The sequence below is a fragment of the Meriones unguiculatus genome, chromosome 5, assembly GCF_030254825.1.
Source record: "Meriones unguiculatus strain TT.TT164.6M chromosome 5, Bangor_MerUng_6.1, whole genome shotgun sequence".
Lineage (NCBI taxonomy): Eukaryota > Metazoa > Chordata > Mammalia > Rodentia > Muridae > Meriones > Meriones unguiculatus.
Window position 1 is genome coordinate 51730411 of NC_083353.1, and position 22019 is coordinate 51752429.

The 22019-nt window shown below is 49.3% G+C and overlaps 2 protein-coding genes across 5 annotated transcripts in view; both read left to right on the forward strand.

The window, feature by feature from the left end:
* Positions 1-14125, forward strand: part of Uroc1 (urocanate hydratase 1) — a 32648-nt gene extending 18523 nt beyond the window's left edge. For both annotated transcript variants that reach the window (XM_021639282.2, XM_060383743.1), the window contains 5 exons: positions 4450-4548; positions 6985-7084; positions 8693-8774; positions 11140-11239; positions 12802-14125. In XM_021639282.2, the coding sequence (XP_021494957.1) occupies positions 4450-4548; positions 6985-7084; positions 8693-8774; positions 11140-11239; positions 12802-12942 (522 nt within the window). In that variant the 3' untranslated portion in view covers positions 12943-14125. The remainder of the gene's footprint in view (positions 1-4449; positions 4549-6984; positions 7085-8692; positions 8775-11139; positions 11240-12801) is intronic.
* A 3264-nt stretch (positions 14126-17389) lies between these two features.
* Positions 17390-22019, forward strand: part of Zxdc (ZXD family zinc finger C) — a 34680-nt gene continuing 30050 nt past the window's right edge. For 2 of the 3 annotated variants that reach the window (XM_021639266.2, XM_060383742.1), the window contains exons 1-4: positions 17390-18477; positions 20607-20759; positions 20852-20930; positions 21555-21685. In XM_021639266.2, the coding sequence (XP_021494941.1) occupies positions 17508-18477; positions 20607-20759; positions 20852-20930; positions 21555-21685 (1333 nt within the window). In that variant the 5' untranslated portion in view covers positions 17390-17507. The remainder of the gene's footprint in view (positions 18478-20606; positions 20760-20851; positions 20931-21554; positions 21686-22019) is intronic. The other variant, XM_021639267.2, reaches the window with a different exon arrangement.

Here is a 22019-nt window from a genome sequence, read left to right on the forward strand (position 1 = left end):
TGAAGGTCTCAGCACGGTCCCAGCAGCCATCCTGCCATGTCCTGGGAGGTGCGGACCCTGCATCCACAAGACCATTCACAGCAGCACTGTGGTGGCCACCTTCTCCAGGAAAGGTGCTTGGAAAAAGGTGTCCGGGTAGCAACATGGAGAGACTGGCACCCTTAGACAATGCTGGTGGGGGTGTGAAGCGATGTAATCTGGCCATCCCATGCTGTCTAAGAGGGACTGGAAACAGATTTCAGGGTCCTGTAGGTACTGAAACTGAAATGCCAAAGCAATCCAAAGGGCTCTTGGCAGATGAACTGATCAGCAAATGTCTCTCCTTACAATGCTCGCCAAGTAAGGGCATTCTGCCAGTCATTAGCACATAGGTGAAACTGAAAAACATGATGTTAAGTAAAAAAAAAAAAAAAAAAAAAAAAAAAAAAAAAAAAAAGGCAGGCACAGGGCAAACTTGTAAGATGCCACTCACCAGCCCTTAGAGTAGGCAAGTCATAGACAGGGAAATAGCAGGGTGTGTGCCAGGAATGGGAGGTGTAGGGGCTGAAGAAGAGTCAGTGTTTCATAGGGCCAGAGTTTTGGAGCTGATGGTAGCGCCAGCTGCACAGCACTGAGTGTGAGGAGGTCCATGCTGCCAAGCAGCATGCTGAAAGATGAGTAATGTATGAGTAATGTATCAATCAAATTGATGTGTATATCTTAGCCAGGGTTTCTCTTGCTGCGCTGAAACACCATGACAAAAAGTAAGCTGGGGAGAAAAGAGTTTATTTAGCTTATGCTTCTTCCAGGTAACAGTTCATCACTGAAAAAAGTCAGGACAGGAAGAACTCAAATAGGGCAGGAATGTGGAGGCAGGAGAAGCTGATACAGAGGCCATGGAAGCGTGCTGCTTACGGGCTTGCTTGTCTGACTTGCTCAGCCTGTTATACAATTCAGGGCCACCAGGGCTGGCACCACCCGTAATGGGCTGAGCCCATACCCATCAATCACTGAGAAAACACCCTGCATCTGGATCGTAGGCAGGCATTTCCCCAGTCGAGGTTCCCTCCTTTCAGATAACTCTAGCTAGCGTCCACTTGACATAAAACTACCCAGGACAGTGCGCCTCACTGATTTAAAAATAAATAAATAAATAAAATTAGTGGGTAAAAAGGGTAGCTCGGGGCTCTGAAGCCGCAAACAATGTCTTCCTTCTTGCAGTCACCCCACAAACAGTCTCCGGAGTCCCTGTGGGAGGTGGGAGCTCAGGCACCTTGGGTGGCTCTGTGACAGTCTCAGCTGAATGCCCTGAGTTGGTGGTTCAAACTCTATGGCACGGATGCAGTGGTGCTGGAGGTTGCAGTGAGCCTCTGTGACCTGCCCTGGGCACAGCTCTGCCAGGCCCAGAGCTGAGCACACAGGTGAAGGACAGCAACAGCAGGGGACAAGTGGTTGGCCAGAAAAGGTGCCTGATGACAGAGAGGAGCCACCGGGCCCTGGTTAGAGAGTAAAAGAGGACTGAGGGAATTAAATCAGGAAGAAGCCTTTGGTTCACACACGGCTATACCAGCTAACAGGTCTCTCTGGCCAGAGGTTACTGTCCCCACCATGCGTCATCCCATTCTAGAGCCATAGTTTGTTTGCATGTATGCCTCCCCATAAAACTCCATGTGCCATCCATAGTGTCTGTGACCCAAGTCCAAGCCAGGAAGTCTGGGGATGGGGCTAGGGTAGAAGGAGGGCTTCAGGCAAAATGCACAAACCAGGCTGAAGGAGAGGCAGAGCCAGCAGCAGGGATACAACTGTCTGGGGCTGCTACAGGGAGAGGGTTCAAAGCCGGCTGCACACTGTCACAGGGGCAGCAAGCAGGACGAGCCGTCCACCTCTGAGTGGACGTGCTCAGATGCCCACCCTACTTCAAGATGCTTTTCTCTCGAAAGCTGTTAATTCTTTTTTGTATATGATGCTCTTGACAAACTTGAGCGTTGTATTCGCCATCCTTCTCAGTGCTGTGACCTGACAAGAAGCAACTCAAGGGGAGAACATTTATTGTGGTTCACGGTTTGAGGTGCAGTCCAGCACAATGAAGATTAACTACCACGATCATTTCAATCATTTCTTCCTCATTTCCCCCAAGGAATCTGAACACCTCACAGCACTGATTCAGACTGAACAAATGACAGAGAGAGAGAGAGAGGGAGAGAGAGAGAGAGAGAGAGAGAGAGAGAGAGAGAGAGAGAGAGAGAGAGGAGAGAGAACTGGAGCCCCCGGTAACCAAGGCCCCCACTGAGAACACTGGTCTCACTGTCCATGCCAACCCTGGGCTCAGTAAGATACGAACGACCCCCATTGCCTGTCCCTGCCACCTTTTGCACAATTTTGTCTAGCTCCCCAGGTAAGAGGGACAGACATGCAGCCCCTTCTTTAGAGAAACTGTGGTTTATCAGCCCAGGCACTACCAACGTTTGGGGAGGAGGCATCTTCTAAATTGTGACAAAATATATATACATACGTAAGCGCAAATCCTTCCATCCTCATTTTAAGCATTGTTGGGGTACAGCTCTGGACTGTGGAGCTGCCCTTACCATCCATTTCCAGAACTTTCTCCTCCTCCATCTGAAACAATTTCTAGTAAACCCTAACCTCCCTCCCTCCCGAGCCCCAGGTGCCCTAGGAGCCCCTAAAGGGTGGGGCAGTGCAGTGTTTTCTAGTCCTGATTAGCTGGCTCCAGCTGACATGTCTCAAGGTCTTTCTGTGCAGTGTGATTCAGAACCCTCTGCCCTTCCAAGGCTGGAATATTATCGGTTTCCCTCTAATACCGAGGTTGGAGGAGGTGGCTTCCAGATGCAAGTGGATACCACAGCCCACTCAGATCCGTAATTCACATGGCCTCATGTTGGCACAGAACCTATAACAGGCCCACCACATGCCTTACATTGCCTCTGCATGACTGGTTAGACCTAAGACAAGGCAGAAGCCATGCAAATGCTAAATACTGAGTTGCTTAGGAAATATTCACAAGAAAAAAAACCCATGCACATTCAATATAGGTGGTTTGTTTCCCTAAATGTTCTTTTTTTTCTTTCATGTGTATATGCGTGGTATGCATGCAAGTGTATGCATGTTTGCATCTGTGGACCACATATGTGTGCTGATTCTGGGCATGTGTGTCTGTGTTTGAGACCAGAAGTTGGCAGTGTCTCCTTGATTACTCTGCACTTTTTGTTTTCTGAGGCAGGGGCTCTTGTTCAACCTAGATCTCACAGTCTACCTAGTATGGTTGCTCCAAGGACACCACCTCAGCCTACTGAGCACTGAGATGACAGGTGGGCTGCCCTGTGTGCTCAGCTTTTATGTGGGTGCTGGGGACCTGAACTCTGGTCCTCATACTTGTGTGAAAAAACTTTTGATGCACTGAAGTATCTCCCCTAATTCTTTTCCTGAACTTTTTGTAAAGCTATGGTCTTATGTAGCCCTAGCTGTCCTGAAACTCACTGTATAGCCCAGGCTGGCCTCAGACACATAGAGCTCAGCTTGGCTCTGCCTCCTGACAGCTAGGGTTAAAGGTACGTGCCATCACACCCAGCTTTCCTGAACATTCCTGATCAGTGGCTAATTGAATCTGCAGGGGCAGAAGCTGGAGATACGGGCTTTAGTCTGTCACACGGCTAGACCACTTTTCCTGTCCACACTTCAGCTGCTGGACACCTGTGTTGTTTCCATCTCTTGGCCCTGTGAATGATGCTACCGTACTCCCACACTCAGGGGGTCTGGATTAATCTCTGTGGAGTCCAGACACCACCTAAAATTATCTGCAGCCATCGCCAAGTAGCAACCTGGTGGAGAACCATGGGCCTAAGAAATTACTCATTTTCATTTCTGGAAGGTCACTGGTGTTTCCTTCCAGAGGTACAATACAAGAAGATGAGGCCCACGTGCCAACCTATAGGGAGGCTAGCCATCTGTCCGGGCCTCAGTTTCCTCATCTGTGTGATCAGGCTTGTGACAATAATGCAGCATCTTCCTGAAGACTCCACAGTGGATTGTAGGAAGAGTTCTTGCAGCAAGCCAGGTTCGATCAAGTCTCACATTGGTACTATTATGACATGGAAAGGGCTCAAAGAGGCAGAGCACACAACAGAAAACTTTCATGGCACACATGGAGTCAGTCTCCGGGAGTCCTTCAGGGATAGACCTTAAAGAAAGGAATGAGGTGTCCTAGACCTTGTGAGAAGTCCATTTGTGGACATGCATTGGCCCACCGGTGTGGTATCTAGAAGGCCTGATGAGAGATGTGCCCCAGGGCCCCATACTTCAGAGTTGCCATGAATCTCTGGGTCCTCTGTGGTCTCCCTAGATAGGGCAGCAGGCTGTGGTAAAATGGCTCCAGTATCACTCACGTCTCTTCTGTACCAAGCTCTTGGATGCTTGCATGTTGGCTGAGGGGCTTTCTGATTCTCTCCTTTGCAGGTGGTGGGCTCCCAGGCGAGGATCCTGTACTCAGACCAGAAAGGCCGTGTGGCCATTGCTGTGGCCATTAACCAAGCCATCGCCAGTGGGAAGATAAAGGTAACATAGCTTGCTTTAAGGAGGTTCCATAGACACCTTAGCACAGGCCTTGCGGCTAGGACTTTCCGCTCACATCCTAGTCTTCCCTTCCCACCCTTCCAACTTTCTGAGAAAGCTGCTGCCACCACTGCCCTGCCCTAGTAGCAGGGAACTTTCACCCTCTCCTGGCTGAGTACCCTTGCAGGAACACTAGGTTCCCTGAAGTCCTTGGGGCAGATGATCAGAGGGGCCTAGAGAAAAGCTGCTCTGGCGCCATGGCCCTGCTTGGGGAGATACATGGGAGGGAAAGAGAGCATGGAGGTCCTAGCATCCTCCTGAAATCCTAACTCTGAACAGATCTTGCTGTGGTGGGGGAACAAGAGGCAAGGAGTAAGCAGGCTTATTCAAGCACAAGTCCCAACAATGTCTCTTTTGCTGTGGCCTAGGCAAGTCTGACCCTGAGTTTCCCTGTTTGCTGTAAAGAATAGCATACTGAAACACCTAATGTGGCTGTGAGGCTCAAGTGAGTCACAGTCCACAAAAATAATGCTGCATGTCTTTTCTGAGTTACCTTTTCCAAACGGTGGAAACGGGCTAACCTTGGTTCATTCTCCTTCCACTTCTGGGGACCCTGAACCCTGAGCCCATGTACTTGAATATGCTGGTTCCTCCTTTCCTTCTTGTTTTGGGGACTTGTGTCCTGCTCCTGGTGGCATTGGTCTGTCTGGAGTACTGGGAACGCTATTCAGGGGTGAGGGGGAACTTAAGAAAATTGTGAGGTATAGAAAGGTATCCCTGCAGATGGCTCAGGCTCACACCCTAGGGTGGCACCCTCAGCAAGGACAACATCCTGAGCGATTTGGGATGCTCCCCTAAATCCCACTGTGTGAGAGGGCTGCTAAGAAGCACCTGCTGGCCCCCAAGACAGCGCTCTCCATCTTTCGTTCACTGGACACCGTTTGGTAGAATTCTACTGTGCTAGTTCCTCCAGACACAGCAGGCAGCAGGATGCACAAGGTCCCGGCCACAGAGCTCACCACATCTGACAACACATAAGGATGACTCATAACGTAGTCAGGAGATTTTTATAAGTGTCAGGAGCCCTGGGAAAACATGGGTCAAGTGATGAGGTGGAGATCCATGGTTGGTCAGGACAGGCCTTCCTGGACTGCTGGTATTCAGCTGAGCCCTGAATGACCAGAGGTGCCGGAAAGTAATTTCACTGCAAAGATGAAGTCATAGGCACAGCATGGCTTAAGGAAGGTAAGGGCAGCTGGAGGCTTCCGAGTTTTCCATGGAGAGCTCAAGCCTCCCAGCAGGTTGCATCATATTTGGTGAGCCTCTGAAATTCAAAGAACCACTGTGGAGGGTTAGGAGGGCTAGTCCTATCTCCTTCATTGTGCGCTTTGAGGAACATGCCTGGGCCAGGCCTAGGAACAGCATTACCTCATTGGAGCCAAGTGGCAGTTCCCATGGGCACTGGGAACTGCTCCCTTTGACCACAGCCAGGAGCATACTTGACAGTGGATGTGCCCATATCTCCCCTGGTGCCATCTTGCTAGCTCCAGGTCCCCTCTGCCCATCTCTTTCCCTCTGACCTTATATGGCTAGAGGAAAAGCTTACTTTCATTATGGGAGTAGGCTGTGTACCGCACAAGAGACCTGAGCCCACCTGTCTTCAGCCACACCCACTGCGCCTTGAGGGTTAGTGGCATTCCACGACATGGGTACAGGCAGGAAAGCTGCCCCCTCTACCTACTAGGCAGGGATCCTGAAATCTTTAGAATAGAGGGAGCACTATTTGCACATGTGACTGATTTCACCATGTGGTCTTTGTCGTTACAGACACTAGCAGCATAAAAAGGGTCCTGTCAATTACCTAGCACAGATAATCGAGGCCCAGGGGTGGGGAGGTGACCTGCCCGACGCCACATACGAAGTTTTGTCCATACCTCTGCTTCTCAGGCCACAAGGGGCCACTTCCTAGCTGTGCCTACCTCACCTACACCCACACACCCAAGGCTGTCTTCTAGCCCATTCCCTCACTGCAAAGGCTCAGGGATCATGCTTCCCAAGGGTGGAGCCCAGACTTGAGATAGCATGTACAGATTTATACCCCAGCTTACCAGCGTTCAAGATCTTACGTGGAGGCCAAGTTCCTTAGCCTCTTTGTGTCTCTGTGTCTTAACTACGACGTGAGCATGTTAGGAACAGCATTGTAGAAACAGTCCTGCTATGTAGGTAGGGTTTTTATGAAGGTGTGTGCTCTCATGACAGGCTACCCAGAATACAGGAACCCACCAACAACTTCAAGTGCTTCTTCTTGCTAGTGTGGGTCTATTTTCAAGACAAAAAAATCCAAACAGTTTCTGGAGTGGCCCCACTTCCATCCTCTGCCTCATGCCAATAAGCCTGGGAGACACTACTGACTGATAGTACCCTTTCCTGTCTCTGCAGGCACCAGTGGTCCTGAGCCGTGACCACCATGATGTGAGTGGCACTGACAGCCCCTTTAGGGAGACCTCCAATATCTACGATGGTTCTGCCTTCTGCGCAGGTAAGGAAGACCAAAGGACTATTGTCACTTAACAGTAGTGAGCTGAGGAGGTGCACACCTATAATCCCAGCAGTTCTGGCAGCTGAGTGTGGGTAGGGAGTATGACTTGAGCTTAAGAATTAGAAGCATCCAGCTTGGCAGTGGTGGCACACACCTTTATTCCAGCACCTTGGGAGGCAGAGGCAGGTGGATCTCTGAGTTCAAGGCCAGCCTGGTCTACAGAGTGAATTCCTGAACAGCCAGAGCTACAAAGAGAAGCCCTGTCTTGAAAACAAACAAACGTAAGAATCGGAAGCATCCTGGGTAACATAAAGAGACCTCATCTCAAAGGGAGGAAGTAGATTCTTGTCTTCCAGATTCCAGGCTGCAGGCTTTCTTCCTCTTTTTCTTCCTCCTCTTCCTCTTTCCCTTTCTTCTCCCCCTCTTCTTTACTCAGCACCAGAAATGGGAAAGCCTATGCTCCCTGATCCCTGTTAGGACGTGGGGTGAGGTACAAGAGTTACAAGAGGAAGCTGCAATTTTATGCCAGGATGGCAAAATGGCAATAGTCACAGACCGACTCACATCTGTCCTTCAACATGCTTAAATGGCAGCTGGCTGAGGTTCTGCTTCATTGGCCTGACTCCATAGTGTGCTGGCTGTGTGGCTGTCCTGAAATGATGGGCTTGCCCTTGTTGCTACAAAGCAGCTGAGGAAAACCAAAACTAGGGCTAAAACAGTAAGGACTGGCTAGTTACTTGTAGCCAATGAGGAAGGCCTGGCACCACTACCAAAGCACAGAGGCCCTTTATTGGGAAAACTCATGCATGTTTGTATAGGAAGACACCTCACAACTAGGCATGCTCAGTTGGAGCTCACAGAGCTTTATACATTGCTTTATATACTGAATATACATTTATACATTCAAAGAAATGTTGGAAGCAAAGCGAGGTGTGGTGGTGCATACCATTAATCCCAGCACTCAGGGAGGCAGAGGCAGGCAGATTGCCTGTGAGTTTGAGGCCAGCCTGGTCTACAGAGTGAGTCCAGGACAGTCAAGGTTACACAGAGAAATCCTGTCTTGAAAAACGTGTGTGTGTGTGTGTGTGTGTGTGTGTGTGTGTGTATGTATGCATATTACAGGAATGCCTCTTGGATAGAGAGTTGAGTGTGATAATAAGCAAACTTATCTAATTCATCCAAAAGACAGAGCCCAGTGACCTCTGGGTTTCTCTGGAGAGCCTTATCGGAGCAAAGGTACTACTTGGAGGAGGACTAACAGCATTTAAAGGAACAGCATACCCACTTTGCTGAAGTGATAGCCTCTCAAGTACCTGTCCAGCAGCCTTACTTCTCTGATGGAGTCAAGAAGTGTCATCCATTTACAATCCCCTCCCTAGGCATGCATGAGCATTCAGTGCCAGAGAGTGTAGCTGTAGGGAAGGATAGTAGGTATAACTGAGCTTCATCTATTTCTCTTGCTTCCACTGTTTCTAGACCTCCTTGTCTCTGTTCCTCTATTTGCTCCCATCATACTGTCCTTCAGTCCCAAGAATCAGCAAAAGACTATCTGGCCTCAGGACCACCTAGTGCAAGGAATGATGGGTCGTGTTTGCCCTGTTTCTGCAGACATGGCCGTGCAGAACTTTGTGGGAGATGCCTGTCGTGGCGCCACCTGGGTTGCACTTCACAATGGAGGCGGCGTCGGCTGGTAAGGAGATATCAGAGAGCAGGTTATGGGCTGATGTGGAGACCATGGGGTCCACTTGGGACAGTGACAGGTCTGGGAGCCTGGGGTTCTTAGAGTTAGATCCCTGGCCACTTGTTCTATTGAGAGCTTTGTGCAAATGCATTTCTCATATGAGCTGAGAGCCAGAGAGTCAGTATGTTGGGGTTCAGAGGATGGAGGGACAGAAGGAGATTTGCATAAAGCAGCTCTATCAGTTTGGCCCATACCTATCATATAGGACACAAAGCCCGGCATGAGCAATAGCCACGTTTGTTTCCACATTCCCATTCCCACTATAAATATCTCACTTGAAAGAGTGGGAGCTCACGGTTTCCAGGACAGGAGTTTCTAGGCTCCCCATTCTCCCCAGCTCACAGCTATGTTCACACAGGTCACTTTCCAGTCAGCACTAGGGCAGGGTCATTGGGGCCTCTGCCATGGCCTCTGTGTTGGTCATCTTTCTGCGGCTTGTCGGGGGGGGGGGGGGAAGGTTTATCTGGCCCACAGCTTCACAGTTTGCAGTCCATGGTTAGTTGGTCACACTGCCTTTAGGCAGCACAGCATGGCAGGAGCCTCTAGGGGTGTGGACAGAACCATTTATCCATGACAGGGGAAAGAAGAAACCAGGATCTCATGTGGCCTTGCCTTCAAGAGCACTTTCTCACTGACCTGACAATCTTCCACAAGGGCCATGCCCCTTAAAGGTTCCACCACCTCCCTCAAGGGAACACCTGAAATCCAAACTATAGGACTCTAATTCTGATTGGCATTGACCATTCCTCTGTGGCTGAGAGTATTAACTCAGATTCCTCAGACAATGAATGACAGTGACATCTGCTGACCTCTTTCAGTTTACTCTTTCACAGAATAAAGAAAGAGCATAGACTTTACAGATGAGAAAACTGAGGCACAGTGTCTTGTCTGGGATTCCCAGAGCAGGCCAAAGTTGGAGTCCTGAAGCAGCCAAGGGTGCTATGGCCAGGGAGGGAAGAGGGAGAGAGAGAGAGACAGAGAGAGAGAAAGAACCTCTGAGTCAGTGTGGGCTGGATCAAGGCTCCTCTGAGCCAGTATGGGCTGGATCCTCTATCCTGAAAAGCCAAGACCTTTCATTAAACAGCTTTCCAGCATATTCAGATGGCTGGTTTGGCCCCATGCCCACCAAGGCTGGAATTCCTAGCTGCTGCCCAGTCAGGTGGCTTTAATTAATGGAAAATGTAACCATCCTGCATGTTCTGGCTAGAGAAGAACAGCACAAACAAGGACTCCCTGGGGTGCCCAGGAGGGGACTAGCATGATTGTTAAAAAGAGACTGAATCTCTCCCAAGCCTCTCAAGACAAACGCAGCAGTCTGGGGATTCAGCAGGGAGGATGTGGTAACCACCACTGAAGAAAGGGCTTGCAGGCCCTGGCTCACTGTTGTTGCCTCTTCAAGGACAAGCCACACCCAGTTCTGTGGCTTCATTTTTTTTTCCTTGTTTGGCAGGAATCTAAGTGTCTAAGCTGTTTGTCCTCAGGCTTCTTGCTTCTCCACTTCCTGGACTGTCTACTGATACTATTGAAAGGCTCTTCCCTGTGCGAGGTCACCACCCACAGCTGTGTGTCAGTTTTAGTGCAGTTGTTGGCCTTGGCCTCCACAGCCCCACCTTTAGGGTGTCTCCTTGGTGGCCGCTTTTGTGCTGTGTGTCCACTGGCCATGTATAGTGTGAGCACCCACTGGCTGTAGCTCCCATGTGCTCCAGGCCATGTCTGTAGGACAAAGCCACTTGGCTGTGTCACTGAGAGAGATTGGACCTTAGCAAAGACTTTTCTGAGCTATTTCTATAGGAAGGGATTGCAAGTGGGTAGACTTGATATGTCACAGGATCATTTCAGAGACCAGGTAAGTAAGCTGAGGCAGTTTCTGGGCGATCAGAGCATCTGGCAGCTAGCAGCCCCCCTGTGGCATGGCAGCTTCCAGCCAGCCTCCCGGTATGCCCATCTACTCTTTATGAGCACTTGTGTGGGCCCTGAGAAGCACATCCCTCCCTTCTCATGGCACTGTCTCAGACCAGGGTATAGCTCAATACTAGAGCACTCGGGCTATCATGTACAAAACCCTGGGTACAACAAGAAAGATTGCTTCCCCTTCTGGTGAACAAACAAGCATCAAGCAGAAGGTGATGCAGGGAGGGTCTTGGAGGTATACTTGAAGTGGGTAAGACTACATGGCTTTGTGACGTAGAGGTCAATGTGACAGGCTTCACTAGTGCTAATATCTTCTTAAGCCAATGCCTGAAGCCTTGAAAGCATGCCTGCTCCAAGCAAGTCAATGCAGGAAGTGAGCTGGGAACCATTCTGTCTCTTGCAGGGGTGAGGTGATCAATGGGGGATTTGGCCTGGTGCTAGATGGAACCCTAGAGGCTGAGCAGAAAGCCAGGATGATGCTCAGCTGGGATGTCTCCAATGGTGTAAGCTCCCCAGAACTCCTCCACTCCCCACCTACCTCTTTTCCTTCATGGCTCTGCCTATCCGGGTTGGAAGTCTGGGCTGCAGTTCTGGCCCCTCCCCATAAAGGCCTCTGCTCCCTTCCTAGCTCTGCCAGGGATCCCTCTCTTTTAAAAAGATTTATTTTTTATTTAATTTTGTGTATCTGGGTGTTCTGTCCACATGTATGGGCGCCATGTGTGTGCCTCATACCCTCAGGGGTCAGAAAAAGGCATCTTGTCCCTTGGAACTGAGCATACTGATGACTGTGAGCCACCATGTGGGTGCTGGGAACTGAACCTAGGCCCTCTGGGAGAACAGCCAGTGCTCTTAACTGCTGACCCATTTCTCCAATCCCCAGGGCTCCCTTTTCATCACCCCTTCCCAACTCTCTCCACACTTTCCTTTGGGCCTCCTTGACTCTGGTCCCACCCTGCAGTATTGCTTCGGTCTATGCAGATGGACCCTGGTAGGCTCAGCCCTTCCTCCTGAAGCATCCCCTGCACTAGTGTTGGGGTTCTCACTGCTTGGCCACTGGGATGGAACCCAGGGCCAAGGGCAGACTGACCTCCATCATTTTACTGTACTCTGGCCCCAAGATCTCCCTTTTAAGGGTTCTCTTTCCCTGCTTTATGTTTCTGTTCCTCTTTGCTGTACTGGGTGGGCTCTGCTAATGTCAAACAGCTACACCAGCCTTTACTGCCACCTTCGAAGGCAGCCAAAGAGCATATTTCAGAAGCTGGATGAGCCTTTAATCCTGTAACTATGACCCACCTTTGGCAGTAACACAGCATCCTGTAGGGGAAAGGGGGAAGACGCCTCTCCCAAACCACAACACAAGCAGCCCAGAAGGGTCAACCAGAGAATGGAGGTCAGGTAAAGATGAGGAAAAGTATATAGGATATGAGCAAAATGAGGAGGGATTCCAGAGCAAAGGACCAGAGTGCAGACAGTGGATGACTGAGGTACCCAGAGGCAGGGAGAAGGGAGGGGCACTGCCAGAAACCACAAAACTTCAGCACTTCAACAGGAGGCAGGGCTCTACGTCCTGACACTAGGAATTGAAGTGAGCCATGATGGGGTCTCCTCCTAGGAGACCTCACTGTCAGTGCTATGGATACAGGCTAGGGGGAGACTTGGAGATGGTGGGTGACAGCTGGGGGAAAGGGATGGTGCCATGGCCATCATTTAGGACAGACCAGAAACAAGGGAGGAAGCAGGCTAGGGAGGGATCTTCCTGATGGTGATGAGGATTCTGGAAGGGTAAAAGATGAGTACTAGGGATGAACTTATTCTGGGTATGGGTATGGGCTCCGTAAATGCCAGGTCATTCTTGGAGTTGGGACGTAGGGCCGAATAGAATAATAACTGGTTCAGAAAAGAGGGTAAGCCAGTTACGTGCTCCAGGTAAGAAAGCAGGGATTGTGAGCTGGGCAGATACAAAGGAGACTCTGAAATCCCCCAATTAGAAGAGGACATGAAGTTTGGGAGGCACGTGAAGAGCCCTGGGATCTCAACGCCAATGCCGTGTGCTCTGCTTCTCCAGGTGGCACGCCGCTGCTGGTCTGGGAACCCCAAGGCCTATGAGATCATCTGCCAGACAATGCAGGAGAACAGTGGCCTGGTAGTGACACTTCCCCATGCGGTGGCAGATGAACAAGTGCTACAGCAGGCCCTTCGGCCCTGAGAAAGTTAGGGTCCTCCCGACTCCCTCCTTCCCGCTGCCCTCCCCACTCAGCTCACTGCGCTCCTCCCACACCGCACCCCTACATAGCACCCTTAGTGTCTCACATGGTGAACCATGGAGGCCTATCAAGGTGGAAGCACTTGTCTTGACCACTGGATTGAGGGCAGGGTACGTCTTGTGCATGAATGTAAGCCTGCAAAAGAGTGAACTCCAGCTTAGACAGGAAGGAACACTGAATGCTGGCCAAGCTGGCATCAGCCTCCCAGGATTCTCTGTGACTTTCTCAATGTGCTGTTCGGTCTCCTGTCCACCACTGTCCCCACACCGCTCTCCTAGCCATCTGCCTATCCCATATCTATGCCATCACTTCTAGTTCCTCAGAGAACCAGGCATGGGTACACAAGTACTCACACCAAGTCTTTGGTGCTGAAGATGGGAAGGAGAACAGACGAAAAATAAAGAATAAAATATCGGCAAGTACATGAGATAAACTGGGCTAGCAGGAGTGGGCAACACAGTGTCTGAGGCAAAAGTGGTCAGGTACTAGAACATGTGGAGAGGAGAGAGATGGTCTTTCTAGGCCATCTGTGTGAACCTGAAAAACAGAACCAACCACTTCCAGAGGTCCCTGGAGATCTGTTTGGGGTCTGGAAACCTGCAGAAGCTGCATTTGCCTAAAGCTGGGATTTTACACCTTTCCCAGACCTTGCAATCCAACCAGCTTCCAGGGCCCCTCCTACTACTGTGCTGCCCTGTGCCCACTTTTCAGTGTTCACCAGGCCAGCCCACCTGCTGTGGAGTATCACAGGCTTGTTGTCCCCTAAGCTGAGCCAAGGCTAAGAAGCAAGTAACTTACAAAGAGAAAAGAAAGGGGATCTATTGCTGACCATTCTTGATGTCTCCATCCAGAATCATGAAGTCATATTGCTTTGGGCCTCTGGCAACAGTGCCACATGACAGTGGCAGATAGGACATGGCAGAACATACTGCTTATACTATGAACCGGGAAGCAGAGAATAGAAGCTTGAATCCAAGTCCTACAATCCCTCCAGGGCATGTTCCAATAACCTGAAGACCTTCCGGCCTCTAGCACACCAGCCAAGCCATAGCAGAGGTCAAAATGTGCTTTCTGGTTTCTTGGTCTCTCTTTCTTGCATAAAATAAAAATATCCTGAATCAAAAAGTAGGTATGGAACCACTACTTTGACCCCTGGGTTGAGGGCAGGGTACATCTTGTTCATGAATCCCTCTTCAGGGGGGACCAGAAGCTGGTCCCTGCAAAGCCTGCAAAGCCGATATGCCTGGATATCTGTTGGGAGGTAACCTTGGTTTTTCTTTATTCTCTGTGTAGTGCCACAACAGAGAATCAGGCAGAGATGGCACTGGTGTGGCCCCTCCACTCCCCAGGGTGTGCACTGTCATACAGTGAAGCCCCAGCCCTTCCCCATAGAGGAACTTCCCTACACTGTGAAGGGTACAGTAAGCAACAATGGGCACAAGCTTCTAGCCCTCATCTTCCAATAGAATGGATACTTCACATGGCAGTATTTGAATGTGGCTAATGTGACCAGGAAATTGAATTCTAAATTTTGACATTTTAATTCATTTAAAGTAAATTTAGTTCTATTTCATATAACTGAAATATAATGAGATTATGATAACATGTAGGTTTAGGCTGGGCCTACTCTACATTTCCCCTAAAAGCCAAGAACATGCTTATTTATAAAAAAGCAATTCTTATAGAGGCTGGGGGACGCTCAGTGGTAGAATACACACACACTAAAGTAAAATTTAGCTGAAAAGATAAATACATACAGTAGCATTAAAAAAAACAACAACAACAACAAGCCACCATCTTGTGGAGAGATACTGAAATGTATCCACCAATACAGCAGTGTGGCTAGGTAGGGCTCAGCCTACACTGACTGTGTAGTGTGAATGGACCCTGTACTGACTGCCCTCCTCTGTTTCCCATGAGGCCAGTCTTGCTCAGTTTTCTCACTGGCCTCTATGTAGGTTCCTTGCCTCCATTCTCAGCCTGATTGTACTTCCTAGGGAGATCCTTGTAAAATACAACAGCATGTCATACCTCTGCCTGAAAATCACAGTGCCTTCCCTGATCCTTGCTGGAACTAGGACCTGAGCACCCCAATTTGGAAGGAGTAGAAGAAAAAGGTGAAGTCTAGCAGAAGGTAGGAGACCAGAGTCAGGAGGCCTAGAGAAACCACAGAGAAGAGAGCACAGTGCAGAGCAGGCAAGATGATTCCTTGCAAACCCAGGAAGCTGAATCTACCCCCTGACAGATGGTCTAAAAATTACTAAGATGTTCTTGAAAAGGCAGAGAACATAGAAGAGAATAATCCCCACATGATATATACTGCTTTCCAACACATTTTCTTTTTCCTGGTATTGTAGTAAAACAGGCATTATATAAAGTTTGTCATCCCACCCACATTCTGGCCTGCAAATCAGTGGCCTGGAGCACGTCATGGTGCTATGCAGCAGTCCCTACCAGCCAGGTCTAGGAGCTTTTCATCCTCCCCAAACTAACATGGTCTCCTCACCAGCACCTGGTATTCATCAGTCGACCTTTTCTACATTTTGTGTGTTCCAAAGACCTCACAGATATAGAATCACATAGCGCTTCTCCTCCTGTGATTGGCTTACGCAGTGTCATGTCCTTGGGTTCATCCACGTAGCACATGCAGCAGAATGCCCTTCCATGCACTTCATACCACAGACGGCATTTGCTTAGCCATTCAGCCACTGAAGGTCTCGTGAGCTCCTGTGAGTCTGCTGGGAGCCAGATGTGCCTGTCTACCCAACGCCCTGCTTTCAGCTCCTGGGTCTGCATCCAGAGCTCTAACTATGGGATCACAGGATAATCCTATGTTTAAGTTTTTAAGGAACTATCAAAACATTTTCCATAGTAGGAAAATAATTTCTAAATCTAGAATTTAATTTCTAAAATACCTGCTTGCAGTCTAAAACAAACCCACTAGGGTCAGTGAGATGAGTCAGTGCTTAAAGATACCCACTACCAACCCTGATCACCCAAGTTAAACATCCCAGAACCTACATGGTGAAAGGAGTGAACTGACTGTTGTTGTCCTTTGACCCCACACATGCACACGCATATGCGCACACATCTAACTATAAATTCAGTAGTGTCAGAGGGAATATATGGTGTACTCAAAGCCCCTTTCTCCACCTTACCTCAGAAGTGGCATCAAGGATCTTTCTAGAAAAAATTTCAGAGTCTGTAAGCACGTGCACAGTGTTATTCCATACAAACAAATGTGATCTTCCTGTTTCTGTGTTGATTTTTAAATGTATTTTAACTGAAAAATACATAAGAACCATTGCTGTCAATGCTTTTGTATCACAGATGTGCTGTTCAGTCAGCACCTCTCACGCCAAAACCTATTGTTTCACAGGGAACCCATCCCTAATAGAAGCTAGTCCTAATTCCCCATCTCCCTGCGGCCACCAGCAGCCACTGATCTACTGTCTGCACAGATTAGCTCTTCTGGACACTTTATATACATGGTATTATTGGAACGTATCTTCTTTTGTCTCTGAAATATTTTTCATAGGTTTGGCCGTGACGTAACTTGCAGAATCCTATGATATGGCTCAAAAATATTCCACTGTATGAACACATACTCATCTGATGTTTCCACTGGGGCGTTATTATAACTAAGGCTACTATAAACATTCATGTAGTTTTGTGTAGACATAGTTCCATCCCTTTGGGGGTAGATACAGGGAAAAGGGTATACTCTTGCATAATAAGGGTTGGAGATAAATCATTGTGGGTGCAAAGGGCAGGCTGGATAGTATTTGCACTTTCAGAAGACTAAAGCCTGTCCTGAAGAACACAGGCTCAGGGCGGGGTGCAGTTGGGTGAAGGGAGGCTGAGGACCGGTCCCTTGGTTATTTGAGAACCTAGGAATGAAATAAGTTTGAATTTGAGCAGTCGTGACAGAAGTGGAGGGATTCCAAATAAATTCCAGCAGTGGGGTAGTAGAATTCACGGAACAACTAATAATTTAGCAGGCTGACACTGACCAAGGAATCAAGGAAATAAATCAAGGTGGTTTAGGCAGGGATCTCATCAAAACCTGCTACAGCAGCAGCAGGTAGATGTGGACTTCAGCGAGGTCATGGAGAAGATGCCAAGCAAAGTGGACTGTTTGCCAGTTCCGTGCCATGTGGCAATCACAGATTGAATTAGCTCGTACTTTCAAAGCAAAGAGAGCCGGAGGAGCTCTTAGGAGGTGCGATTAGCTTTCATTCCTTTGCGTTACCCAGATGCAAAAGCAGGAGCCAAAAGCTCAAGACCCTTTTTCCAAGTTGGGACTCAAACCAAACACGTATTGGAGGCCCCGCCCCGGCCCCACCCCCAGGCGCCCTCGTGACTACAGTCCCGACAGCCCTCGCGCGCCACGCCCACGGCTCATGCGCACTCGCAACTCGAGATGCGACTCTTGGTTGTACTCTACGCTGGGCTTTGACAGAGACTCCCAGAGGGGTAGAGGGGGCGGACACTAGGTGTCGCGCGCATGCCTGGCAGGGCCGGGCCGCTCTTCTCCGGTGGCTCGGACGCCACAGCTGGGCCCAAGATGGACCTCCCGGCCTTGCTCGCCGCCCCGGCCGCGCGCAGAGACCAACATGGCGGTGGTCCAAGCCGACTTCGCCGAGGCGCGGGGCCATCCCTCGGTGCTGGTCCCGGGCGCCGCCGCTTGCTGCTGCTGAGGGGCCCGGAAGATGGCGGGCCCGGGCCGCGTCGGGAGGAGGCCCTGGGGCCGAGCCCGCCTCCCCCGGAGGATGGCGGCGACTCCTTCGTGGTACTGCTGGAAGTGCCGCGCGCGGCCGACGCCCACGGGCAGGAGGAGGCCGAGCCCGGCCCCGGCGCGAGCCCCACGGAACAGGTCCCGGCCGCCGCCCCCGGCGCGGCTCTGGCGGGCACCGTCACCATCCACAACCAGGACCTCCTGGTGCGCTTCGACCGAGGCGTCTTCACGCTGGCCGCCGCCCCCGCGCCGGCCGCCCCGGGCCTGCATCCTGCGACCACCCCGGGCCTGGAGCCCTCGAGCGCTGTTGCGTCCCGCCGCGGGCCGGTGGCCGCCAGCGCTGCCTCTCCAGCCTACCGCTGTCCGGAGCCGCAGTGCGCGCTGAGCTTCGCTAAGAAGCACCAGTTGAAGGTGCACCTGCTGACGCACGGCAGCCTCCAGGGCCGGCGGCCTTTTAAGTGCCCGCTGGATGGCTGTGGCTGGGCCTTCACCACCTCCTACAAGCTCAAACGGCACCTGCAGTCGCACGACAAGCTGCGGCCCTTTGGCTGCCCAGTGGGCAGCTGCGGAAAGAAGTTCACCACAGTGTACAATCTCAAGGCGCACATGAAGGGCCACGAACAGGAGAGCCTGTTCAAGTGCGAGGTGTGCGCCGAGCGCTTCCCCACACACGCCAAGCTCAACTCCCACCAGCGCAGCCACTTCGAGCCTGAGAGGCCCTACAAGTGTGATTTCCCAGGTGAGTGCAAGCCAGGGACCTGCGGGTGTGTGCGGGATCCGACATGTCTGTGTCGCTGTTGGGGCAGGGTTTACTAGGGCGTGCCCTGACCTAAGTAATAAGCGAGCAAGGAATCTATACACAAACTTCTTTCATGTGGCTAGGTGTGAAGCTCTGGGTTCCTACAGCTAAGTGGCCTGCATAGTCACAACTATCCTTGCGGGAGGGAGGCCGCAAACCGTTTGTTAAGATGCTTCCACTGAAAGTAACCACTTCGCAGAGTTCAGTTGAGTCAGGACTTTATGTTTCTCAGTCTACTCGTTCAAGAATGCTAGATGAAGCTGGGTGTGGTGACACATGCCATTAATCACAGCACTCAGAGAGGCAGAGGCAGGCCAGTCTCTGTGAGTTAAAGGCCAGCGTGGTCTACAAAGGATGACTCAAGAGATCCAACACACAGAAGGCTAAATACACAGCTTTAAAATATGAAGGAATGAATGTTTCTCTGGGCCCTCCCCAGCTTCTATGAAATCCCCACTGACAAGCTAACACAGAGCCCCCAAGGACACCTCATGCTTTGGATCAGATCTCTGTCCTTCCCAGTATTATGCATAGAGTGATGATCCTTCGACAAGGTGGGCCTTTGCAACCGACATCAGGTGTACAGCAATCTGTTTTTATGTCTTTTGTACTTTATTTTTGACAGACTTCTCGGTTTCTCGGATCATGTCGGTTTTCTTCCTTACTGTTAGACAGCACCTTAACTAGTGTGCATGCACATTAACTAGTATACATGCTCTCATGCTCTGCTCTAGTAACATGTGCATTTTAGAGTATGCTCTTATGGAGAGATTAGCAACAGATTCTAGTATTGTATTCTTAAATGCCCACAGACTGTCTGATACAGTCCTGTGTAGAAATCATCAGGCTGCTGGTTGAAAACCTGCAGTCATATCCTGATGTGGGAATGTTAGCTGAAGGTCTCATCCTGCTAACGGTAGCACCATTCTGTGTGACATACCAAAAGGACAGGGATCCAGACACTTCAAAGCATGAGGTTCCCCTGAAGGTCTTGTGTTGGCTGATTAGTTGGACTTTCATAGAAGCTGGTAGAGGGACCAGGGAAGCACCATTAAATGTTTAATCAAGGAGGAGGAGTGTCTTTTGACAATGTGAGCCAGGAAGTGACAGTGGGAGTAGTGGAGAGCTTCAGGAAAAAGATCACAGAGGCAAGGTGAAAGAACATGCCTATTCATAGGGGGTGGTGAGGGCTGTTGCTAAGGCAGAGAATGCTAATGTTCAGATTAACCCCATCACTTGCATTCTAAGTAGCAAAGCAGACAGATTGAAGCTAACTAAGGGAGACGAAGACTACTTTTGGATGGGGCAGAGATTCCCTAGGCTGCTACTTGTATGTAAGTTCTGTGCAGTGCTTTCCAATCATAGTGATTGCATTTTAGAGAGTCTGAGAGCGGCAACAAAAATAGTTCCTAAACATCTTTCAGCTTCTTATTTTCCACCCTGTGTGAGCACTAAACATTTTTGTGAAAGAAGTGTTGATGTTGGAATTGCCCAGGTATAGGTTGCTTGGGCTGATGGAATGGGTATGATGGGCTGTGAGGACAGAGGTGAAGCTGACAAAATCCTGAGGAAATGGGTAAAAGAGAAAGAAATAAGATAATGTGGGGTGCCAATGCAGAGGCTGGAGGAAATTGAAAAATGTGGAGAATGCAGTATCAGCCCAAAAGGATGGAAAATCTGAACTAGTGGGATGATTGCAGCCCTGCAAAGCTGTGCCAGACTAAATCTTGATCATTAGTGTGTAATTTGTCCTGCTGATTTCTTAGGTTTCAGACAGCATTACCATCTGAGTTTATGGAAGACACACCTAGTTTATGCACTTGGCTACAGAACTGGCCAGCAAAGGCTATATCAATCCCTTGTGCCATCTCCACATCACACTACAACAGGTGTGTGTTACTCCTCCTGTAGCTTCTAGAAGGCTGCAGTGGACAGGACTTTGCAGAGATGGTTTCCAAGTCATGTCTTTCCTTGTCTGCTCGTTATGAACATGCCCTTGGGCTGTACACAGTGTAAACTGCACTGTGTGCTTTTGTCCTATGAGCTGAACTTGTGCTTTCTTTATTCAGGCTGTGAGAAGACATTCATCACAGTGAGTGCCCTGTTTTCCCATAACCGAGCCCACTTCAGAGAACAAGAGCTCTTTTCCTGTTCTTTTCCTGGATGCAATAAACAATATGACAAAGCCTGCAGACTGAAAATTCACCTGCGAAGTCACACAGGTATGAGCTGCAGTGTGCACCACTGTGTGAACACATGCTTTGTGGTGGCTGTTGTGCTCATAGGTATGCTGTCATTTTTTTTCTCTTACAAGGTGAAAGACCATTTATTTGTGACTCAGACAGTTGTGGCTGGACCTTCACCAGTATGTCCAAACTTCTCAGGCATAAAAGGTAAACTTTTCATTTTGGTATTTAGGTTCTGAAAGCACATGAAATATTTATCACAGAACACTTCTGATTAATTTAAGATTTCAGGCAGCTAATAATGGAGCTCAATGTTAATGTTTTAGAACACCAGAAAATGTTCTTGCAAACTTTCAGTAATGATAATGACAATTAGGGGTCTGTGTACTCCTGATGTTGCTCATTTCATCTTGGTCACAGCTTTGACATTGGTATTATACAGACTCAGAGAGAGTGGGTGGCCTGTGTATGTTTGCATAATTGGGGCATGGGGCACTCAGAATGAAAGCATTACTTACAAAAAGACAGTCTTCACAAGTTTACTTAAGAGGGTTCTTTCCTACTGCTGTTAAGCTGTGCAAGTGTGTCTTCTGGCCATCTGTGGCTTAGAAAGCACATTGGCCATAGAGACTTCTAAACAGTTCAGATTGCTTCATTCGCTCCTTTGGGACTTAGCTCTTCCTAGATTGTTATAGCACTAATTGTTCTGTGTCTAGCTTTGGGGCCACCTTAACTATTAAAGTAAAATTTCTGATTATGGGGCAGCTAAACAAGCCCTGTGTGGATATGCCTGCGAGCAATAATTGCTCCTTAATTTTTTTTTTGTTTCAGGAAACATGATGATGACCGGAGGTTCACCTGTCCTGTGGAAGGCTGTGGCAAGTCATTCACTAGAGCAGAGCATCTGAAGGGCCACAGTATCACCCACCTGGGAACAAAGCCATTTGAGTGCCCTGTGGAAGGTAGCATTTAAAATGTTGCTTTAGCTGTAGAAAAAGTGCCACACTAATACTCATGTTAAGCTGTAGGTTTGAGTTTCAGAAGCACTAAGGAAATTAATTGCCAGTTGCAGCCAGTGTATTTCTTTGGTTGGTGACAGTGCATGCACACTGTCTTAGGAGTGTATTGGAAGAAGTACAGATTTGTTTTCTGCCCTACCACTCAGTCTGAAGCTCTAGTTCCACTACCTGTTTAACTGGCTGATTATGAGGAACAGGTGAAGTGAGAAGAAGAATGCTTCTTTATATTTGGTCTGGCACATAGCTTGGGCTCACTAAATGAAAATTATCTAGTCTT